This window comes from Lepidochelys olivacea, assembly GCF_965140295.1.
Source record: "Lepidochelys olivacea isolate rLepOli2 genome assembly, chromosome: 6".
Lineage (NCBI taxonomy): Eukaryota > Metazoa > Chordata > Testudines > Cheloniidae > Lepidochelys > Lepidochelys olivacea.
The window spans coordinates 117,458,561-117,479,444 of record NC_140416.1 but is presented as its reverse complement, the minus strand read 5'-3'; the positions used below and the strand labels follow the sequence as shown (position 1 = coordinate 117,479,444).

Here is a 20,884-nt window from a genome sequence, read left to right as displayed (position 1 = left end):
TGCTTGAATGACTGGTTATCTAAGCTTGGAGAAAACAAATTCTCTTAGTCTTCCCCACTTGCCAAAAGTACATCTCTGTAATTAATTATATATTCTGTCATTACGGTTCCTCCTCTGACTCCCCTGAGGGAATAAAACCAGACATGAATGCAGAAGAAGGGAGACAGCCAAAAAAAACCTTTTTGCTTCAGAATATACTTGCATACTAGTGCCTTGTGGAAAACCAGGTTTACTTGCAAGTCATAACCCCATTGCTGCCCGACACGTGAGCAGTCTTGGCAAAAGCCAGTATTGTGTCCACCTGACAGATAGAATGATTCTTTTGCAATAGAGAGAATTCTATATGTTCTCCACGCTCTGGTGTAACAGCAAAAGGAAACGATCATGGTATTTCAGTGGCATAGCTATTGCTTGCCCTGTTCATGTGGGTTCAAGGAAGTCTGAGACCTCCGAGAAACAATTTTAATTTAAGGCTCAGATCCTGCAAACAGTTGAGCAAATGAATAGCTTCACTCATGTGAGTAACCTTACTGATTTCAGTGAGATTACTTGTGTGTAAGTTTGTTCAGGATCAAGGCCTAACTCCTGCCTTAGTTCTCCAGGGCTGCATAATATTCTGGTACTTTTCTGGGTTTTTCTCCTTGCCTTTTTGGCTGCATTTTCTACAGGAAATTCTAGATACAAATAAATTCTTACATGACCTAGAGGGTGGTGGTTATATTGGGGAAGAGTCTAGGAGCCCTCATCATGGCCCAGGATCCCATTGTTCTAGGCCAGGGGTGTGCAAACTTTTTGGCCCGAGGGCCACATGTGGGTATGGAAACTGTATGGCGGGCCATGAATGCTCACGAAATTGGGGGTTGGGGTGCATGAGGGCTCCTGCTGGGGGTGTGGACTCTGGGGAAGGGCTGGGGGTGCTGGAGGGTAATCTGGGCTGGGACCGAGGAGTTCAGAGGGTGGGAGGGGGATCAAGATTGGGGGACGGGAAGGAGGCAGGTTTTGGGCGGCGCTTACCTCAGGCAGCTCCCAGAAACAGCGGCATGTCCCCCCTCCAGCTCTTATGCGGAGGTGCAGCCAGGCAGCTCTGCGCTCTGCCCTGTGTGCAGGCGCCGCCCCTGCAGCTCCTGTTGGCTGTGGTTCCCAGCCAATGGGAGCTGCAGGGGCGGCACTTGGGGTGGGGGCAGCATGCAGAGCCCCCTGGCTGCCCCTACGCACAGGAGCTGGAGTGGGGATATCATAGAATCCTAGAATATCAGGGTTGGAAGGGACCTCAGGAGGTCATCTAGTCCAACCCCCTGCTCAAAGCAGGACCAGTCCCCAACTAAATCATCCCAGCCAGGGCTTTGTCAAGCCTGACCTTAAAAACTTCTAAGGAAGGCGATTCCACCATCTCCCTAGGTAACGCATTCCAGTGTTTCACCACCCTCCTAGTGAAAATTTTTTTTTCCTAATATCCAACCTAAAACTCCCCCACTGCAACTTGAGACCATTACTCCTCGTTCTGTCATCTGCTACCACTGAGAACAGTCTAGATCTATCCTCTTTGGAACTCCCTTTCAGGTAGTTGAAAGCAGCTATCAAATCCCCCCACATTCTTCTCTTCTGCAGACTAAACAATCCAGTTCCCTCAGCCTCTCCTCATAAATCATGTGTTCCAGCCCCCTAATCATTTTTGTTGCCCTCCGCTGGATGTTTTTCCAATTTTCCACATCCTTCTTGTAGTGTGGGGCCCAAAACTGGACACAGTACTCCAGATGAGGCCTCACCAATATCGAATAGAGGGGAACAATCTGCTGGCAATGCCCCTACTTATGCATCCCAAAATGCCATTGGCCTTCTTGGCAACAGTGGGATGCTGTTGACTCATATCCAGCTTCTTGTCCACTGTAACCCCTAGGTCCTTTTCTGCAGAACTGCTGCCTAGCCATTCGGTTCCTAGTCTGTAGCGGTGCATGGGATTCTTCCATCCTAAGTGCAGGACTCTGCACTTGTCCTTGTTGAACCTCATCAGATTTCTTTTGGCCCAATCCTCTAATTTATCTAGGACCCTCTGTATCCTATCCCTACCCTCCAGCGTATCTACCTCTTCTCCCAGTTTAGTGTCATCTGCAAACTTGCTGAGGGTGCAATCCACACCATCCTCCAGATCATTTATGAAGATATTGAACAAAACTGGCCCCAGGACCGACCCTTGGGGCACTCCACTTGATACCGACTGCCAACTAGACATGGAGCCGTTGATCCCGACAATCTAGCCAGCGTTCTATCCACCTTGTAGTCCATTCATCCAGCCCATACTTTAACTTGCTGGCAAGAATACTGTGGGAGACACTGTCAAAAGCTTTGCTAAAGTCAAGCAACAATACATCCACTGCTTTCCCTTCATCCACAGAACCAGTAATCTCATTATAGAAGGCGATTAGATTAGTCAGGCATGACCTTCCCTTGGTGAATCCATGCTGACTGTTCCTGATCACTTTCCTCTCCTCTAAGTGCTTCAGAATTGATTCCTTAAGGATCTGCTCCATGATTTTTCCAGGGACTGAGGCGAGGCTGACTGGCCTGTAGTTCCCAGGATCCTCCTCCTTCCCTTTTTTAAAGATGGGCACTACATTAGCCTTTTTCCAGTTGTCCGGGACCTCCAATTGCCATGAGTCTTCAAAGATAATGGCCAATGGCTCTGCAATCACATCCGCCAACTCCTTTAGCACTCTCGGATGCAGCGCATCCGGCCCCATGGACTTGTGCTCGTCCAGCTTTTCTAAATAGTCCCGAACCACTTCTTTCTCCACAGAGGGCTGGTCACCTCCTCCCCAGGCTGTGCTGCCCAGTGCAGTAATCTGGGAGCTGACTTTGTTCGTGAAGACCGAGGCAAAAAAAGCATTGAGTACTTCAGCTTTTTCCATATCCTCTGTCACTAGGTTGCCTCCCTCATTCAGTCAGGGGCCCACGCTTTCCTTGACTTTCTTCTTGTTGCTAACATGCCTGAAGAAACCCTTCTTGTTACTCTTAACATCTCTTGCTAGCTGCAGCTCCAGATGTGATTTGGCCTTCCTGATTTCACTCCTGCATGCCCGAGCAATATTTTTATACTCTTCCCTGGTCATTTGTCCAATCTTCCACTTCTTGTGAGCTTCTTTTTTGTGTTTTAAGATCAACAAGGATTTCACTGTTAAGCCAACCAGGCTGGTCGCCTGCCATATTTACTATTCTTTCTACACATCGGGATGGTTTGTCCCTGTAACTTCAATAAGGATTCTTTAAAATACAGCCAGCTCTCCTGGACTCCTTTCCCCCTCATGTTATTCTCCCAGGGGATCCTGTCCATCAGTTCCCTGAGGGAGTCGAAGTCTGCTTTCCTGAAGTCCAGGGTCCATATTCTGCTGCTCTCCTTTCTTCCCTGTGTCAGGATCCTGAACTCAACCGTCACTGCCTCCCAGGGTCCCATCCACTTTTGCTTTCCCTACTACTTCTTCCCGGTTTGTGAGCAGCAGGTCAAGAAGAGCTCTGCCCCTAGTTGGTTCCTCCAGCACTTGCACCAGGAAATTGTCCCCTACACTTTCTAAAAACTTCCTGGATTGTCTATGCACCGCTGTATTGCTCTCCCAGCAGATAACAGGGTGATTGAAGTCTCCCCTGAGAACCAGGGCCTGCGATCTAGTAACTTCCATTAGTTGCCGGAAGAAAGCCTTGTCCATCTCATCCCCCTGGTCCGGTGGTCTGTAGCAGACTCCCACCACAACATCACCCTTGTCGCTCACGCTTCTAAACTTAATCCAGAGACACTCAGGTTTTTCTGCAGTTTCAAACCGGAGCTCTGAGCAGTCATACTGCTCTTACATACAATGCAACTCCCCTACCTTTTCTGCCCTGCCTGCCCTTCCTGAACAGTTTATATCCATCCATGACAGTACTCCAGTCATGTGAGTTATCCCACCAAGTCTCTGTTATTCCAATCACATCATAATTCCTTGACTGTGCCAGGACTTCCAGTTCTCCCTGCTTGTTTCCCAGGCGTCTTGCATTTGTGTAAAGGCACTTGAGAAAACTTGCTGTTTGTCCTGCTTTCTTAGTATGAGGCAGGAGCCCTCCCCTTTGACGCTCTCCTGCTTGTGCTTCCTCCCGATATCCCACGTCCCCACTTACCTCAGGGCTTTGGTCTCCTTCCCCTGGTGAACCTAGTTTAAAGCCCTCCTCACTAGGTTAGCCAGCCTGCTTGCAAAGATGCTCTTCCCTCTCTTCGTTAGGTGGAGCCCGTCTCTGCCTAGCACTCCTCCTTCTTGGAACACCTTCCCATAATCAAAGAATCCAAAGCCTTCTCTCCGACACCACCTGCGTAGCCATTCGTTGGCTTCCACGATTTGACGTTCTCTACCCAGGCCTTTTCATTCCACGGGGAGGATGGACGAACACCACTTGCGCCTCAAACTCCTTTATCCTTCTTCCCAGAGCCATGTAGTCCGCAGTGATCTGCTCAAGGTCATTCTTGGCAGTATCATTGGTGCCCACGTGGAGAAGCAGGAAGGGGTAGCGATCGGAGGGCTTGATGTGTCTCGGCAGTCTCTCCGTCACATCATGAATCCTAGCTCCTGGCAAGCAGCAGACTTCTCGGTTTTCCCGGTCAGGGCGGCAGATAGATGACTCAGTCCCCCTGAGGAGAGAGCCCCGACCACCACCACCCGCCTCCTTCTCTTGGGAGCAGTGGTCGTGGAACCTCCATCCTTAGGACAGTGCATCTTATGCCTTCCAATCAGTGGAGTCTCCTTGTGTTCCCTTCCCTCAGATGTATCATCTAGTCCACTCTCCGCATCAGTACCTGTGGAGAGAACATGAAAAAGGTTATTTACCTGTATCTGCGTTGCTGGTACATGGACGCTCCCCTTTCTTCTTCTGGAGGTCACCATGCTGCCAAATTTCTTTACCATCCTCCTGTCCCCGCTGCACAGCCTGCTCTGAATCTTCAGAACATTGTGCCTGTAGAAGCATATCCTGATGTCGTCTGTCCAGGAAATCTTCAGGTTTTCTTATGCAACTCAGGGTCGATACTTGTTTCTCCAGACCTTGAACCTTCTCTTCCAATATGGAGACCAGCTTGCACTTTGTACAGACAAAGTCGCTTCTGTCCTATGGAAGAAAGACAAACATGGCACATCCATTGCAGGTCACAACAGCTGAACGCTCCCCATCCATATTGCCTTCCTTCTATGAGCTTCCTCAGGAGTTGTAGTAACTACTCAGAGAAGCCGGCAAGATGTAAGCCTCAGTGGGCTCTCCCCAGGCAAACTCCCTCTGTTAGCCTCTCTGCTGTCGCTGCTTCCAGGAGTCGTGCAGGCTGGAGTGCCGGAGCAGGGCAAGCCCCAGGCCCTGCTTAATAGGGAGAGCTCAAGGGCTGGATTAAACTGTCCTGGAGGGCCAGATATGGCTCCTGGGCTGTGGTTTGCCCACCTCTGTTCTAGGTGCTGTACAAACACAGAACAAAGAGACAGAATCCCTGACTCAAGGAGTTTACAATCTGACCAGGTACTTTTAGATTGTATTAACTTAATCTCAGCCGGAAGGGTGATTAAACCTAACAGGAGCTGAAGAATCCACCCCCTCCCTTTACGTCTTCAAATCCAAGACTAGATGCTTTCTGGAAAGTATGGCTAAAAAGACAAGTTATTGGGCCTCAATTCTATGGCCTGTGTTATACAGGAGGTCAGACTTGATGGTGTAATAGTCCCTTCTGACCTTGAAATCCTATGAACCTAATTAGGGTTGTACCCTCTATATGTATGTCCTGCTCACACTCATGTTTAAAGTGTAACTTTGGGAAATTTGGGGACTTTTACAGAAAGTTAAGCTGAATGACTTGTTCTCAAAGTGACATTGTCCCTTCCCAATGTCTAACAAATTCTGCGTAAACAATAAAGTGGAATGATAAGGCCTTGAACCCCAGACTTTGTACTATAGATGCAATAGGCATGTTTTGAAGTGTTCTAGCTGAAGAACATGTCAGGAAGCAGAGTTTTGACTTTTATCCTTCACATTAATGAATATTCAGCAGCATTTGTACTGTTTGCCTGCTAGCTAAGGCTCTTCTCTCCTTTTCAAGTTTTTTACTGTTTCTTGATAGTAACTGCAATTTGCTGGGCTTGTATCTATGTCTTGCAAACGATACATAAACATCAAGACTGCAGTTGTATAGTAATTATGAATCCCAATAGCTCTAGAGCTGCAGCCAGCTCAAAAATACCTTGTCTGAGTGGCCACGTCTGTCTTTTAAATACTAAAATAGAAATAAATCTTTACCTTGTCTCATCCTTGTTCTTTCATTCAGACTTAAATCTATTGATGTTTTTATGTAAGCTAGGATCTTTGAAAACACCAGATGTGTTCTGAGGATAGCGTCTATATATTTATAGCTTTCAGTTTGAAAATCTGAAATGGAAGAAGAGAACTAAAGTTCCGGTCCTGTGGTGAAGGTATGGGATTTGCATGGGAGGGGAGCATCATGAAATAGGTTTCTTTTCCTAGCTCTGCCACTGATTCATTGCATCGCTTTAGGCCAGCGGTTCTCAAACTGTGGGTCAGGACCCCAAAGTGGGTCATGATCCCATTTTAACGGAGTCGCCAGGGTTGGCATTAGACTTTGTGGGGCCTTAGCTGAAGCCTGAGCCCCACCGCCCGGGGCCAAAGCCCAAGGGCTTCAGTCTTGGGCAGCAGGGCTCGGCTAACAGGCTCCGTGCCCGGGGCTGAAGCCCTTCGGCTTTGCGCGCACGCCGCCACCCTCTTCCCACTGCCCAGAGTGGCGGGGCTCGGATAGGCTCAGGCTTTGGTCCGCCCTCCTGGGGTCGTGTAGTAATTTTTGTTGTCAGAAGGGGGTCGCAGTGCAATGAAATTTGGGAACCCCTGCTTTAGGCAAATCACTTCCCCATGCTCTATTTCCCTATCTGTAGAGTAGGGAAAATGGTACTTGGGGGGCCTTTTAAAAATCTGTGAATTTGCCTTCCCTATTGAGAAGACATGTTTGTTTTGGGAAACTTTTGGTTGTGGGGAGCAAAACTTTCTTGCCAGGTGTGGGATACCTTTTAAAAAACACTTTTTGATTCCAGCATACTGCAGATTAATTGAGCTTGTAACTCTCAGGTAGCAAGTGACAATAAGAGATTTCACGGCTGTGCAAGCAAATCAAATGGTCACATTTGTGTAAACCCTGAGGTGTGTAATGTGAAATGAGATTTCAGGCTGTGATGTTGAGAAGGGACACTTTAATTTAAGCTTGGATGCAGGGGAGGATTGTGCAGACCTAGGGCTTGTACCTCCTTTAAAAAAATTACTTAAATTTGACTTTTAAAAATGGCTTCCCTTAATTAAAAATAACATTTCCAGAGCTAGATCCTCAGCTGGTGTAAAATGGGCCAAGTTCTCTTGACTGCCCTGGTGTGTTACTGGCTCACAGTAGCTGAGGATCTGCCCCGGAATCGTAAAGGTTGTCCTCTAATGCTGAAAACTTTAGCTGACCGTGTAGACCAGACAGAACTGTTTGCAGTACCAACACACTAAGTCTAAAATATTTTTTAATAATGCTGCAAGAGGTCCACACGAGCTAAAAAAGAGTAGTGTAGTATAGCATGGGGCTAATTGGCATCAGAGTGACTTTTGACCTGTCTTGGAGTGAGACAATAAAAGATAGAGAAGGAATCGGAGGGCTTGGGTCAGTTCTTCTTGTAGCTCTCAGCACTGTAACAGAACGGTGGTGTATCCCACCGTCTTTCATCTACAGCAATTGCCTACTGGTAACTTCTCGATTTAGCTACAGTTGGGGAAAAAAAAAAGATTATGGCCATAAGAGAACAAAGGTATCTTTTAATTAGCACAGTCAAGGTTGCTGGAACTGTAAATGTCAAACCGGAACAGAAATCTTCGGCATGTAAATGTCACTTTGCAAGTTGTGTATGTTGGGTGCCTTTGATTCTGAGTCTCTTCTCAGTAGATCTCAACACACTTGGACAAAGTGGATACTCAAGCATTTCCTGTCCCCTCTCTTTCTGTAGGATTTAGTAGCTAGAAGGAAGGGACACAGAAGATTTTGGCCATGGCCCCAAGAAAAAGAAGTGGACGGGGGATTTCATTCATCTTCTGCTGCTTCCGAAGCAACGACCATCCGGAGATCACCTACCGGCTTCGCAATGACAGCAACTTCGCCCTACAGACCATGGAGCCGGCGTTGCCAATGCCCCCGGTGGAAGAGCTGGATGTCATGTTCAGTGAGCTTGTGGTGAGTGTTGCATGTTTCTCGTGGCAATGGGGTAGCTATTTTTGGGAGGGCACCACAGAAAAACATTGGGCCCCATCCTGCTCATGACGTCCATGGCAAATATCCCACTGACTTTAATAGGTGCAAGGTCAGGAGGAGTAATTTCAAATGAGCTTTTAATTGACAGGAACATCAGGGTTTGCTGCTGTCGGTGATTGGACGGCCCCCTGAGCCTTGAATTCCCATTGGATGCACCGGTGACTTCCAGCTATGCATGGGGAATTCCATTGGTTGATACAGAGCTCCTATAAAAGAGTATTACTCTCTCCCCACAGAACATGTGGAGTTTTGAGGCTCTTTTCATCTCACTCCTGGAAGAAAACCCACTCTAGTGTCAGTCTTTTTCCCCAGACCGCATTCTGTTCATGGTGGCTGTTTCCTTTTCAGTATATTGCTTTGTTTGGGTCTGATGATGTGCCTGAGAAGTACATATTCCCTGCCCTGTGGGCTCTAGTTCAGGCATAGATGATGCCATGATGCTTGTGAAAGAGACTCTAACCATGCCTGAGCCAGGAGGCCATAAGCACGTAGCGTAGGCTGGCATGGCGGGTAACTTTCCACACACGGCGCTGCCAGTGCAGCCTAGTCGGTCCTCACCTGCACCCCAGTCTTGGATCTCTCCCAAGGGCAGGCTGCCAACTGAGCTGAATTTTTTGATTGGTCTCATCCGTAGCCCTGTTTAAACCTATCTCCTTGTCAGTTGTGATTCCCAGAGTGGAAGGGCAGGCTGTGGTGCAGAACCACTGGTAAAGGGGCTGGAATGGTTGGGTGGGAAGCAGCTCGGTAGATGGAGCTTAGGCATCTTGGAGAGTTAATGCTCTGGAAGTAGAAATGTAGGTAGCTGGCCCAGCTGAGAGCGGTCTCCCATTGCTCCATGGCTGCTGCTACATGGCATGACTGGCCAAGGGAGGACTGAGAGCACCGGCTGATCAGAAAAGCAGATGGATCTATCCCAGCGCTGTGGCAATGCAGGTGGCCATGAGGCCTAAGCAGTAAATATGGACATGTCCTCTACTCTATACTAATAGTGTGTTCGTGTTCCAACTGCTGCAATCTCCCCCTTCTCTGCAGCCCATGGGGATGTGGTAATCCCCCAAGTGGCATGTGGCTTCTTAAACTGTAATTTTGGGCAGCAGGAGTGAGGGCAGTGAGCATGAGGCTGAGGGCAGAATGGTGGTGTTTTGGTTCTTGTTCTGGTGCGACAGTTCCTTTGCTAGGCTGCCTCTTGACAGGGCCCCACGGTATACTCAAAGCATCAATGATTCTTGTGCCCTGTATGCTCTGATTGGAAGGGGAAGGAAATAAAGTGCACGTAAACCCAAGTGTTAGCATTACAGCTGAGCGGAATTTGGAATTTCTGTCCCACCGGAAATGCCGACCTTTCAGCACTTGGTTTTTGTCCCAAATCAAAATGAAAAATTGAAATGTTTTTTTTTGTGGAACAGAATTTTGCCCCAATTTTGACATTCCTAAAGGCAAAATGTTTTGGTTTTTAGTTTGTTGAACTGACTCAAAACTAAGTATTTCGGGTCAGTTCAACATTAATGGATTTTGCCATTGTGGTTTGTTACCTCATAGGAGTTGTATTTTGGGAGCTTAATGCACCCATTCTCCCATATGGGTCAGGCTTCCTGGATTGTATCTCCTGTCATGTAGCTTGGTCAGATGGGAAATCCATATTGCACTATGGGAGATGCAGTCTTCCAGGGCATTTGGCCCATAGGAGATACTGGGGCCTGTATAACGACTCCGATAAGGAAATATAATTTATTATTTTGTTGAACTGATTAGAAACATTTCAGGTTGATTCAATAAAACAATGTCCAGGTTGAACCGACCCAAAACAAAATATTTCCATTTGCTTTTCCTGGTGGAAAATTGAAAAATTTCAGCTAAATCTAAATCTTCCCATGGAGCATCTTGATTTTGTGGAAAATGAGTTTTTTCCCTGGAAAGCCTTTCAATGGAAAATTCCTGGCCAGCTCTGGTTAGCATCGCCAAACTGAACGTAAGAGCGTGCTATGATCCAGCGTCAGGTTCGCCACGCTAAGCCTACAGATCCATCTAGCGATGGGGGAGCGTCCCTGGAGAATCAGGGTTTGGAGGCTTATCAGAACCAATTAAACACCAGGCCTGGGGTTCATACGGAATCCCTGCCTACACAAGAGGCCCTGAGAGCTCTCCTTCCCACTAGCCCTGAAGGATATGTTGGTTTCTTTTTGCATGGAAAGACTGTCCTGCTACCTCTTCCAATGCCTCATTGGTGTATGGACCACTCTCCACGCATGATTTTTAGGGAGGCAGTTACACTCCTCCTGGCTGGCCTCAGGTGATTAGGTGGTGTCTAAGTGACTCCTCTCCTCCCTCTGCCCACACACACACTGCTAGGAAGCAGCCACTCCTTGCTGTCAGGTTTTTTGTTTTCCCCTAACAGGCTGGGAGAATGAGCTCAAAATTCAGCCACTCCCTGTGACAGGAGTCAGCTATGGCCCACTGCTAGCCACCTGATTGCATGAGGGCAGACTAATCCAATGGGAGGAAACAGCGCCCGTACCCTAGAACTGTGTAACCAGTCGCAACACAACAGGTCTGCCTGAAATTCAAAGAAACCATGTGGAAACCCTGCAGCCAAGCTCCCACTTCTTGCTTCCCCCTTTCCCCATTACAAATATCTACAAGAAACTCTCAGGGATTTTCCCAGTGTTTGCAAGACTGTTCCGATTTCTCTGACATTTTGCAAACTCAAAAATAGGCAGATTTTCACCAGGGAGAGTTTAAAAATAAATACAAATGTTGCTGCAAACCCTTTTGGCCAGCTCGTCTTGCTACACCCAGCCCCTTCATCTTACTGCTCGCAGTAACCTGTCGGAGTTGAGTATTCGATTTCAGCATTAGTTAAATGATTTGGAAAATGTCCCACTGTTTCTGTATAAGCCCACTGTGTAACATTTGGAACAGCGACAGGAAAACCAGCTGGGGGTGCTGGGCTGATTTTACGCTTGCTGAAGCCTGACAGGGGCTGAAAGGTGTGTCTTTAAAACCCTGGCAGCCCTGATGCTGCCACACAGTTCACAGTCGACAACTTGGAACCGCTCTATGAGCGGCTTCTTCCCTCTGTTTGTTTAAAAAGAGGTTTTGAATCCACTTAATTACTTTGGCAAACAAGGACGAGGTGATTTGAAATATGCAGAAAGAATCTTGAGGCTTCACGCATTGAAGTTGATGTTAGGGCAGGCCTAGAGTTATAGGGTTTTTTCTAGGTTGTACTTGTTTATGCCATGTATCAGCGATGTGATATGATTTGTTTTACACTAGCACCCAGCATCCCTGGCTGGGATCAGGGCCCTGTTGGGCTAAGCAGTGTGCAAACACTTGCTTTCTACAAATCAACAAACATTAGTGTGAGAGGCTAGCTTCAAATGTACATTGCCAGTGCGTTAGCTTTTAATCTGTAAAGCATTCTTCTTGGGAGTTGGGTAACAGTCTAAAAACGCTCTCCCACGTTCAGCCCCCAGTTTGACTTGTGGAATCCTATTGTTATTGACGAGAGTAGCACCTAGAGGGTCCCCACCAAGATCAAAGCCCCAGTGAGGTTCAAGCTGTAGGTGTAAATTGCAGCTCAAGGAGCCCACCCCAAGCTAGCTCTGATCAAGCTAGCTCCCTAAAAGCAGAGTGTAGCCATGCTGGCACAGGCAGCGGGAGTGGCTAGCTGCCCCAAGGACATGCATAGTGTCCCGGGTGTGCCAGTACTCAGGGCAGTGAGTCCCTCCTGCAGCGTATGCGGCTGGTAGCTAGGCTCCACTTTTAGCACGCTAGCTCGATCAGAGCTACAGCGGGTATGTCTGCTTGAGCTGGGATTTATGCCTCCGGCTCAAAGGGCAGACCTACCCGCAAAGAGGTTAAGTGACTTGCCCAAGATCACACAGGAAGTTGATGGCACAGCTTTAACACAGATCTTCTGAGTCCCAGTCCAATGCATCTAACCATAAGGCCATCTGTCTTTGGCTCTTTCTAGCCATATTTCTCTGCTTTTTATTGTCGTAGACTGTGGGACCTCATGAAGAATTGTCTTCCCCCCTCCCCACAACTCACTCCCCAAAAAATAAAATAGAATTGGGATTTAAGCAATATATTATCTCAGATATTTTAGTCTGGAGACTTGGCAGTACCATCCAGGAGCTCTGATGATGAAATAAGGCTAGCCTTTTGTTCTTGGGTGGATCATACAGCAAGCACCAGTAGTTGCAAGTTCAGCAAACTCAGTGTTGCAAATCCCATTTATTCTCATACCTAGTGTGACAAGTCTGCTTCCTTTGAGTCAGTCCTGGAAAACTTATCGGGGTTGGATGTTTAGGATGTGACTATTCATTTGAAAACCTGTCACATTCTTAACATGTGAGCAATCAGCGATAGTTCCAGAGCAGAGACCGAAGACCAGAGATTGTGCACTGAATGTGTGATGGAGGCGTCGGATGCACCTACCCCAAACTCGGGTTTGCCAAAGGCTTACCTTCTGCTGCCCACCGCGCCCGCGGTCTTTAGTAATCTTGGGTGCAATCCAGTTGATTTTAGCTGGTGTACCGAGACTTCCACAGTGATGTTTGCTTTTGATCTAATGATACCCTGAACTGTCTCCAGACCTGTGGATATACAGATGTTTCTCTAGAGGAACAGCAACAAAACAGGGAGCCAGATTCTTTAGGTAGATTGTTAAGCTAATCAGGCCAGCGTCTAAACTTCTGCTCCTAGTGATCCTGACAGGAAGAGGACAATTCATACTTGTCTAGCAGTCTGTGGCCTCTTTTTGTCTTGGAGAACATGAAAATATTGCAATTTTTGCTGGCAGACGTTCACTCTTCCTCTTCTTCTTCCTTCCACACGACGTCAATGACTTTGCAGCTGGGAGTTGTGGGAATGCAGCTCCAATGGGCACCAGGCCGCATCTGAAAGAGTTCATTGTCTCTTGTTCTGTCGGGACTTCAGTGACCCAGAGCCACCCAAGGAGGAGCAGCTGTGTGGACATAGGCCTCCACAAAATCAAAGTGTTCCACTGCAAGTTAGCTGCTGTGTGCTTCACGGTTCCCTGGGAACTGTTCAGGTTGCTGGGACAACCTGCAGGGCTTTTTATGAACGCCAAGCTGGGTGATGCCACCAGCTTTGACTTTCAAATTTTGCTGAAAAATCCTTTCATACTCTAACCAAAACAGTCCAATGTGTTCTATGAGCTCTAGACAGGAAGAGTTCACTTTCACTTGGACCTAATGAGGAGGTGTAGCCCCAGCAGGCAACATTGGTTTGTTTTATACTGTTGCCCCTTTTTCAGATACCTGAGTCCCACTGCTCACACCAGCATTGCCCCTCTGCCAAATGGTAGCAGAATTCTGGGGCCTTCCAGGTTGGCTTCCCATTGGAAACCAGTGACATGGATTCTTGGTATATTCACACTGTAACTTTCTTTATTTCCACATATACACTAGACCTGGAACAGAGGCAGTCGCAAACAGCATGCAGGCATCTCAGCCCACGCTCCAATGCATGGCTTCCAGGAGGCTCATCTTTCTCAAGAATTGCCTCCAAATACAGTGAAAAGGCAGAGAGTTTGCTCTCTGCTATCTTCCACAGCTTCTCTTAAAATGCTATTGCATATTGAGGCTAACAACAATATAGCATTTCTTCAAAGACTAAAATCTTGTTTGCACGCTAAGCAAAAGAATTTTCAAGTCTGTGTAACAGCACCATCTGGTAGCTTCTACCATAACAATACTTCACCTTTCATGCCTACAACTAGTCTTTCCATGGACTCAGTGAATGATTGATTCCCTCACAGCTCCTTAGTACCTGCTGTTATGTTGAAATTGGGGGCGGGATAGCTCAGTGGTTTGAGGATTGGCCTGCTAAACTCAGGGTTTTGAGCTCAATCCTTGAGGGGGCCATTTAGGGATCTGGGGCAAAAATTGGGCATTGGTCCTGCTTTGAGAGGGGGTTGGACTAGATGACCTCCTGAGGTCCCTTCCAACCCTGATATTCTGTGATTCTATGATTCTCAAACATGGAGTGTGTTGTGTTGCACAACATCCCCCGCGGGTTAGGCAAGTATTATATGCACTTCACAGGTGGATAAAGGGAAGCACAGAGAAGTTAAATGCTTTGCCCAAGGAAAGTCAAAATGAGTTGGTGGCAATAGATTGGAACTCAGGAGACCTGAGCCCCAATCACTAGATAAGTTCTTCAAAGTATTCCCTAACACAGAGGCATTTTATTGTGGCTTGTGCTGAAGGCAGTGACGAGGGCACAGGGGGATAATGTAGTGTAAATTTTAATTACTGAATTTACTACAGCTGGCTGAAGATATTTCTCCCAAGGCACGACAGAAACAGCTACTGTTTGGCTTGTGGCTGCTGCAGCATGCTGTCCTTCCTGCACACAGTTACCTTAATAAAATTGTAAGAACGACTCCAGCCAGGCTGGGGTATGAGGACTGGATGCCGTAGGTGTTATGTCCCTGCCCCGCATTGGGAATCGGATGATGCTCTCTCAGCTGCTGCTAAATGTGGGCTGTGAAGTTGCCTGAAGAGCAACTTGTTGTTTATCATTTTCTTTTGGGGTTTCACCACAGAGCGTTGGCTAAGGCACGGCCCCATTGTGCTAGGCGCTGTACATACGGTTAGCAAGAGACCGTCCCCGCACTGAAGGGCTCGCCATCAGGAAAATTTGCAAGTCTTGGTGCTGTTCTGTGGATGTCACTTTGGCTTCCCCCTCAGAGCAGCAGGGAGGCAGCTGGTGTGTGAAGACTGGTAGGCTGGGGAGGAAACCCAGCTGAGAGGTAGCAACACAATGGGACACAGTTACCAGCAAGGGTTACCAGATTCCCAGAGTGTCTGCTGATGAAGGTTTAACCCTCCCCCTTTAGATAGCAGGATTGACACTCACAACCAGTGTGATGGTCCCTTCATCCTCTCTGTCTGTGTGTCTTCTCCTCACTCTGAGCTTTCTAAGTGGTGTCAGATGTGTTCACTGCAGAATTGGTTTCAGCAACGCTATCATCCCATAAATAAAATAGCAACACGCAAGATAACGGGCTGATTTAACCACCTGAATCTTCAAACAAGCTGGTGATCTAGGTTTACGTTGTTTCCCAGTGGGGTACCTCATGCCTGGAGCAGGCTGTATGAAACCAATTGTATTCTGTTCAGCATCTTCTCCATTGTTTTAGTAGAAGTGGTTGCCAAGGTACTTGGGCCCAGATCTTCAAGGGTATGTGATACCACCTTTGAGGATCCCTTCTGCTCAGATGTCCAGTGAGCTGCGTAGTGTGTCTGAAGGTGTGGTAAAGAGGTTCCAAGCAGAGACACTGTAGCTTCTGATGTAAGGCATTTTGCTCCCCAACCTTTGTTAAATGGGCATGGGGGAGAAAAAAACTAGTCTGCTTCCAGGAGCAGGTGATTCACCACAGTTGCACCTTGAGAAATATTCCAGAGCCTCACTCGCTGCCAAGCCCTGCATCAGGCTGGCTCATTTTTCCAGCTGATGAAATCCAAACACTCAGAGGGATTTTCCAAAATGCCTCAGTGACTCAGGAGGACACGTCACATCTGAAGGTTGAAGAGACGTTTACTTCTAAATCACTTTGGTTCTTTTGAAAATCCCACTCACTGCTCCCTATGGGGCCAGCCACTGCCACTCCTTGGTCAACCAGGAATTCATCCAGAGCAGTGTTTTCTTTTCTCTCACACTTCTACATCCCAAAAGCTGTGGAGCGCTGGGCAGGGAGACCTGCATCCCTAGCTCCAGTTGGCTTGGGTGGAACAGACCCTTAATTGCAAAGAATCGTTGATATTCTGAGTTATTTGTGACCGCATTAAGCGGTAATCTACTGGAGGGGAAGATATGTTCTCTGACGTGGCGCAATTTCTAGCTTCCCCTTCTGTAACACTGAACTCTGCTACTTCATTCAGGTGCATGATGGATCAATTGGAATGAGAGATGCTTTTTATTAATAAAAAGCTGTTTGTGGTTCTAATATGCGTTTTTGTTTTGATATACTTGTAACATTTCTATTCTTCAGTGTAGTGTGTTAGAGATTTGACTTTCAATTATCCTACTACGTGTAGGAAAGAACATCCCAAATCATTGAGATTAACGCTGCATTACCTTTTAAACAGCCCATCGTGTTTATATTGCGCTGTTGTACTACTCTGTTCCTACCGTACGTGATGGTCCTAAAATGTATAATCACGATTTTTAATCCTGGGATTTCATACGACTTTGTGAACACTGCATGGCTAAGCCTACATGCCATCACTGAACAGCAGCCAACAACAAGATGGACACTCCATGCATTTTAATAAGTCAATTGTGTGAAGGCTTCTGTTTTGTGCGACCCATTTTGATTACTGCGGTTTTATTTGCATCGGCGACTTCGAGCACTTTTGAAGGATTTCCACTCTCCGTGTTTGCCATGTGTTTGTGCAATGGGGCATCTGCTGAGGCTTCACATTCTGCAAGTATAGATGACTTCATAGGGAGGATGAGAGAGAGGGAACAAACCTCATGGGATAGATGTTAATCATATAACTTACTGAGTGACTGGAAGGCACTCAGATGCTATCACAATGAGGGTGATCTTATGTAGAAAAGAATGGAGTCTTTGAATCCAAGGGCCTAGTTGTATACTTGTTCATAGTATCTTTAAACTCTGATCCCAGAGCAACTAACTACTCATGGGAAAACTGTTGAAGCTTCACTTTTTGAAGTAATACACTAGTTGCAACATTACTGTGTATGTAAAACTTTAGCAGATCAATAATTCATGGCTTTCCTCTGGGGACTCTGAGAACAGCAGCCCTCTCTCCTAGCCACTAGCCCCTTAAGCACTTAGTTATTTGGTGTTTATCTTTTAATGTTTATGAACTCTGTAGAGCAGTGGGCATGCTAATGCTTGTAAATTAATAGTTTTTTTTTTTTTAAAGCTGCATTAGCAATCCATTAACTTCACTAAGCATTCAAAATGCTGTTTAGAACTCAGGATTGTCAGTAGAAGTAACATAGAAATTAGAAGAAGGTGACGTATCAAACACTGATGTGTTAATAAGAAGGGCAACTGGGAAATTAATTATTAATTGAGATTGTAATTAAAATTGATCCTGCTAGTAAATGATTTCTCTCTTTTTGGTTTCTGTTCTTTTTAGTTTCTGGTTAGAAGAGTGTGAATTTTTGCCGATGCAGAAGACATGGCATTCAGGCAAAAGCTGATGCATCAGATGCAAGGCAAAGCTTTCATATTTAAAACTTACATGCAAATGAATGCTATGGGCATAGGTGCTGTTCCTAGCCACATGGTCACTGCACTACCAGGAATTTCATGATGCTGAGATCCCCTTAGTCTGAGAAAAGCGTATGTAAGACAAAATTTTATTCTAAAGTTATTTAAAATATGTCCCATTCAAAAATGGAGATGTATTTATTGCACAAATCAAATGGAGCTATGAGAAGTTTAATATTTGCCCCATTGGGTTGGATTCTGTGGACCTCATGGGCCCAACTCCCATTTGTGTACAGTGGATCCTGTGGTTGGGTCTGCTACATACTTATTCCTGAGAAAAGTCACATGGATGTTAGGAGACCCAACGGAGGTCAGAGAATCCTGTGAGGTTGCTTTTTTGCAGAACGAGGGTTTGACTTCGGTGTCTTGGTAATAGTGTGTAAATGGCCACAAAAATAGCTTCAAGTACCCCCATTTTTATGAAGTCTTTCTTTATGGTTACTCTCACTTAAGTTATTCCCTCAAGGGGACAGGAATTGGGGTCATTTTGTTTGTTACTACTTGAATTACGGTAGCACCGAGGGTCTTCAACAGAGATCAGGACGCCATTGAGCTAGGTGCTGCACATATACACCCTGAGAGGCAGGAGGAAGGACAGATTATATTTCCCATGTTCTAGATGGGAAGCTGAGGCAAAGAGAGAGTAAGTGATTTGCCCAGGGTCACACAGGGGTTCTGTAGCAGAGCCAGGAACTGAACCCAGATCTCTTGAGTCCTTAAGCACAAAACCAGCTTCCTTTCAAATGTAAATTCACTTCTTGTGGGGAAAAATCACTGGTTGGTTCATGTGTTTTCTTAAAATCGCTCCAAGAGGACACTGCAAGGCAAAGACTACTTCAGTGGGATGCCCCAATTCCCGTTCATTAAATACCAACCACTTGGACAGCTGGGTTTTGCTTGTGCTCCTTCCAAAACCTCACGAGCTAGTGATTGCTCTGTATTTGCGATCTATATAGTTGTTTGTCTTTCTCTGCTCCACCTGTCACTCACTAGGTAATAACCCCATACGTGTTTCTCCCACCTTTATGTTTTACGCAATTGCGAGTAATCTCTTAAACATATGTTTTGATCAGTAACTGTCTGATCTAGAAGTCACACACCGACTCATCTAGGAAATGAGAGATTTCTGCCCACACGTGTTCTACAGACTGGAATAAAATAATCCAGTGCGACGCTCTATCTCAGCTGAACTGTTTGTGCAATGGCAATATCTGTTACTACTACCAAAACAGCACGCAGGCATTCCTTGGTGTAAGGGCCTCGCTCTGTCAAACCTGTAATTTTGTGAAGGGACCGTATTCTAATACGGTGTGAACACCTGTCGCAGGTGGAAGGTGAGCAAGGAAACGTTTGCTTCAGAGGAAAACAGCTCCAAGGTGGAAAAATGACACATTCTACCCGTGAAGTGGCTTCCATGCTGTATACAACAGAAGAGGAGTGTAAGCGGTGTGTGTCTGGATAGCTTGGTCACTAGCGCATCAGACTCGTAGGCTTACACGTACACAGCAGCTGGGAGGTGTGAATCCCAGCCTGGGAAGATGTGCACATGCTAGCTCCTCTTGAGCGAATGCCGTAAAAATAGCAGCGTGGCCCAGTGGTGCGGATGGTGACTTGGGTTAGCTACCTGAAACGTACCTAGGATCTCTGGTGGGGTTGTAGTCACAGGGCTAGCCTGACCTGCCACCCATGCCGCCGCAACCATGCTGCTATTTTCCGCATGCTAGCTCAAGTAGAACTAACACATTTATGTCTTACTGAGCTGGGAATTGCACCTGCTAGCTGCAGTGTAGATGTACCCTTAATTGGAGGGTCCCGGGTTCAAGTCCCTCTTCGAGCACACATGCTTCTGGTGCTGGCCATTGTTGGAGACAGGAGGTTAAACTAGGTGGACCATGGGTCTAATCCAGTCTGGCTATTCCTGTTCCTACCTGCTCGGGTTTTGTACTGTGTTCTTCATGCATTAGTAAGGATTACAGGCAAGAGTGAATGGAGAGAGGTATTGCTTTGCTGTTAGTGTGGCTAAGAAATAGCCTGAGCAGGGAGGAGTTTTGCTAAAAATCATTCTTGGCTTTCCTCCAGATCATTTTTGCAGATTCATAGGAAATACCATGATGGAGTTGTGATACCAACTTCATGTCCAGAGAGTTGGTTAAGTTACCATAAGGTCTGTAAAAAGAACAGGAGTACTTGTGGCACCTTGGAGACTAACAAATTTATTAGAGCATAAGTTTTCGTGAGCTACAGCTCACTTCATCGGATGCAAAGGGTCTGTCTGTGTGATGCTTTTGCTGGGAACAGATCAGGAATGCTCTTCATAACTCCTTAAGTTAGTAAGTAATCTAGCTAGAAATGCATTAGATTTCCTTTTGTTTGTTGGCTGGTAAAATAGCTGTGCTGAATGGAATGTATATTCCTGTTTTTGTGTCTTTTTGTAACTTAAGGTTTTGCCTAGAGGGATTCTCTATGTTTTGCATCTGTAAGGTATTTACCATCCTGATTTTACAGAGGTGATTCTTTTACTTTTTCTTTAATTAAAATTCTTCTTTTAAGAACCTGATTGCTTTTTCATTGTTCTTAAGATCCAAGGGTTTGGGTCTGTGTTCACCTATGCAAATTGGTGAGGATTTTTATCAAGCCTTTCCCAGGAAAGGGGGTGTAGGGCTGGGGGGTGGGGGGAGATATTTTGGGGGGAAGACTGGGCTCTTTCCCTGTTCTTTAACATGCTTGGTGGTGGCAGCATAGGGTTCAAGGACAAGCTGGTAAGAATAAGCTTAGGGGGTCTTTCATACAGGTCCCCACACCTGTACCCTAGAGTTCAGAGTGGGGAAGGAACCTTGACATTCTATGCATCTGATGAAGTGAGCTGTAGCTCACGAAAGCTTGTGCTCTAATAAATTTGTTAGTCTCTAAGGTGCCACAAGTACTCCTTTTTCTTTTTGCGAATACAGACTAACACGGCTGCTACTCTGAAACCTGTCATAAGGTCTGTGGAGCCAGACGTTGTACATTGTATCCAGTATCAGTGCCGTTCAGTCCAGTCTCTCTGACCCCAAAGGTAGTCTTCCTCAGAGCACCATGCAAAGAAAGAGAATCACAATTCCCCTGGCCCTAAGGCCTTGTCTACGCTAGAAAATTAGGTTGCTTTAACTACATCTGTCAGGGGCATGAAAAGTCAACACTCCTGAGTCGCGGCATTAAGCTGACCTAAGTCCCTGTGTAGATGGAACTAGGTCAACAGAAGAATTCTTCCATCAACCTAGCTA

The 20,884-nt window shown here is 46.4% G+C and overlaps 1 protein-coding gene across 2 annotated transcripts in view; it reads left to right on the top strand.

Annotated features, from left to right (window-relative positions):
- DAAM1 (dishevelled associated activator of morphogenesis 1) overlaps positions 1-20,884 on the top strand; it is a 187,739-nt gene that overhangs the window by 60,421 nt on the left and 106,434 nt on the right. For both annotated transcript variants that reach the window (XM_084632792.1, XM_084632791.1), the window contains exon 2: positions 8,037-8,260. In XM_084632792.1, coding sequence (XP_084488918.1) covers positions 8,078-8,260 — 183 coding nt within the window. In that variant the 5' untranslated portion in view covers positions 8,037-8,077. The remainder of the gene's footprint in view (positions 1-8,036; positions 8,261-20,884) is intronic.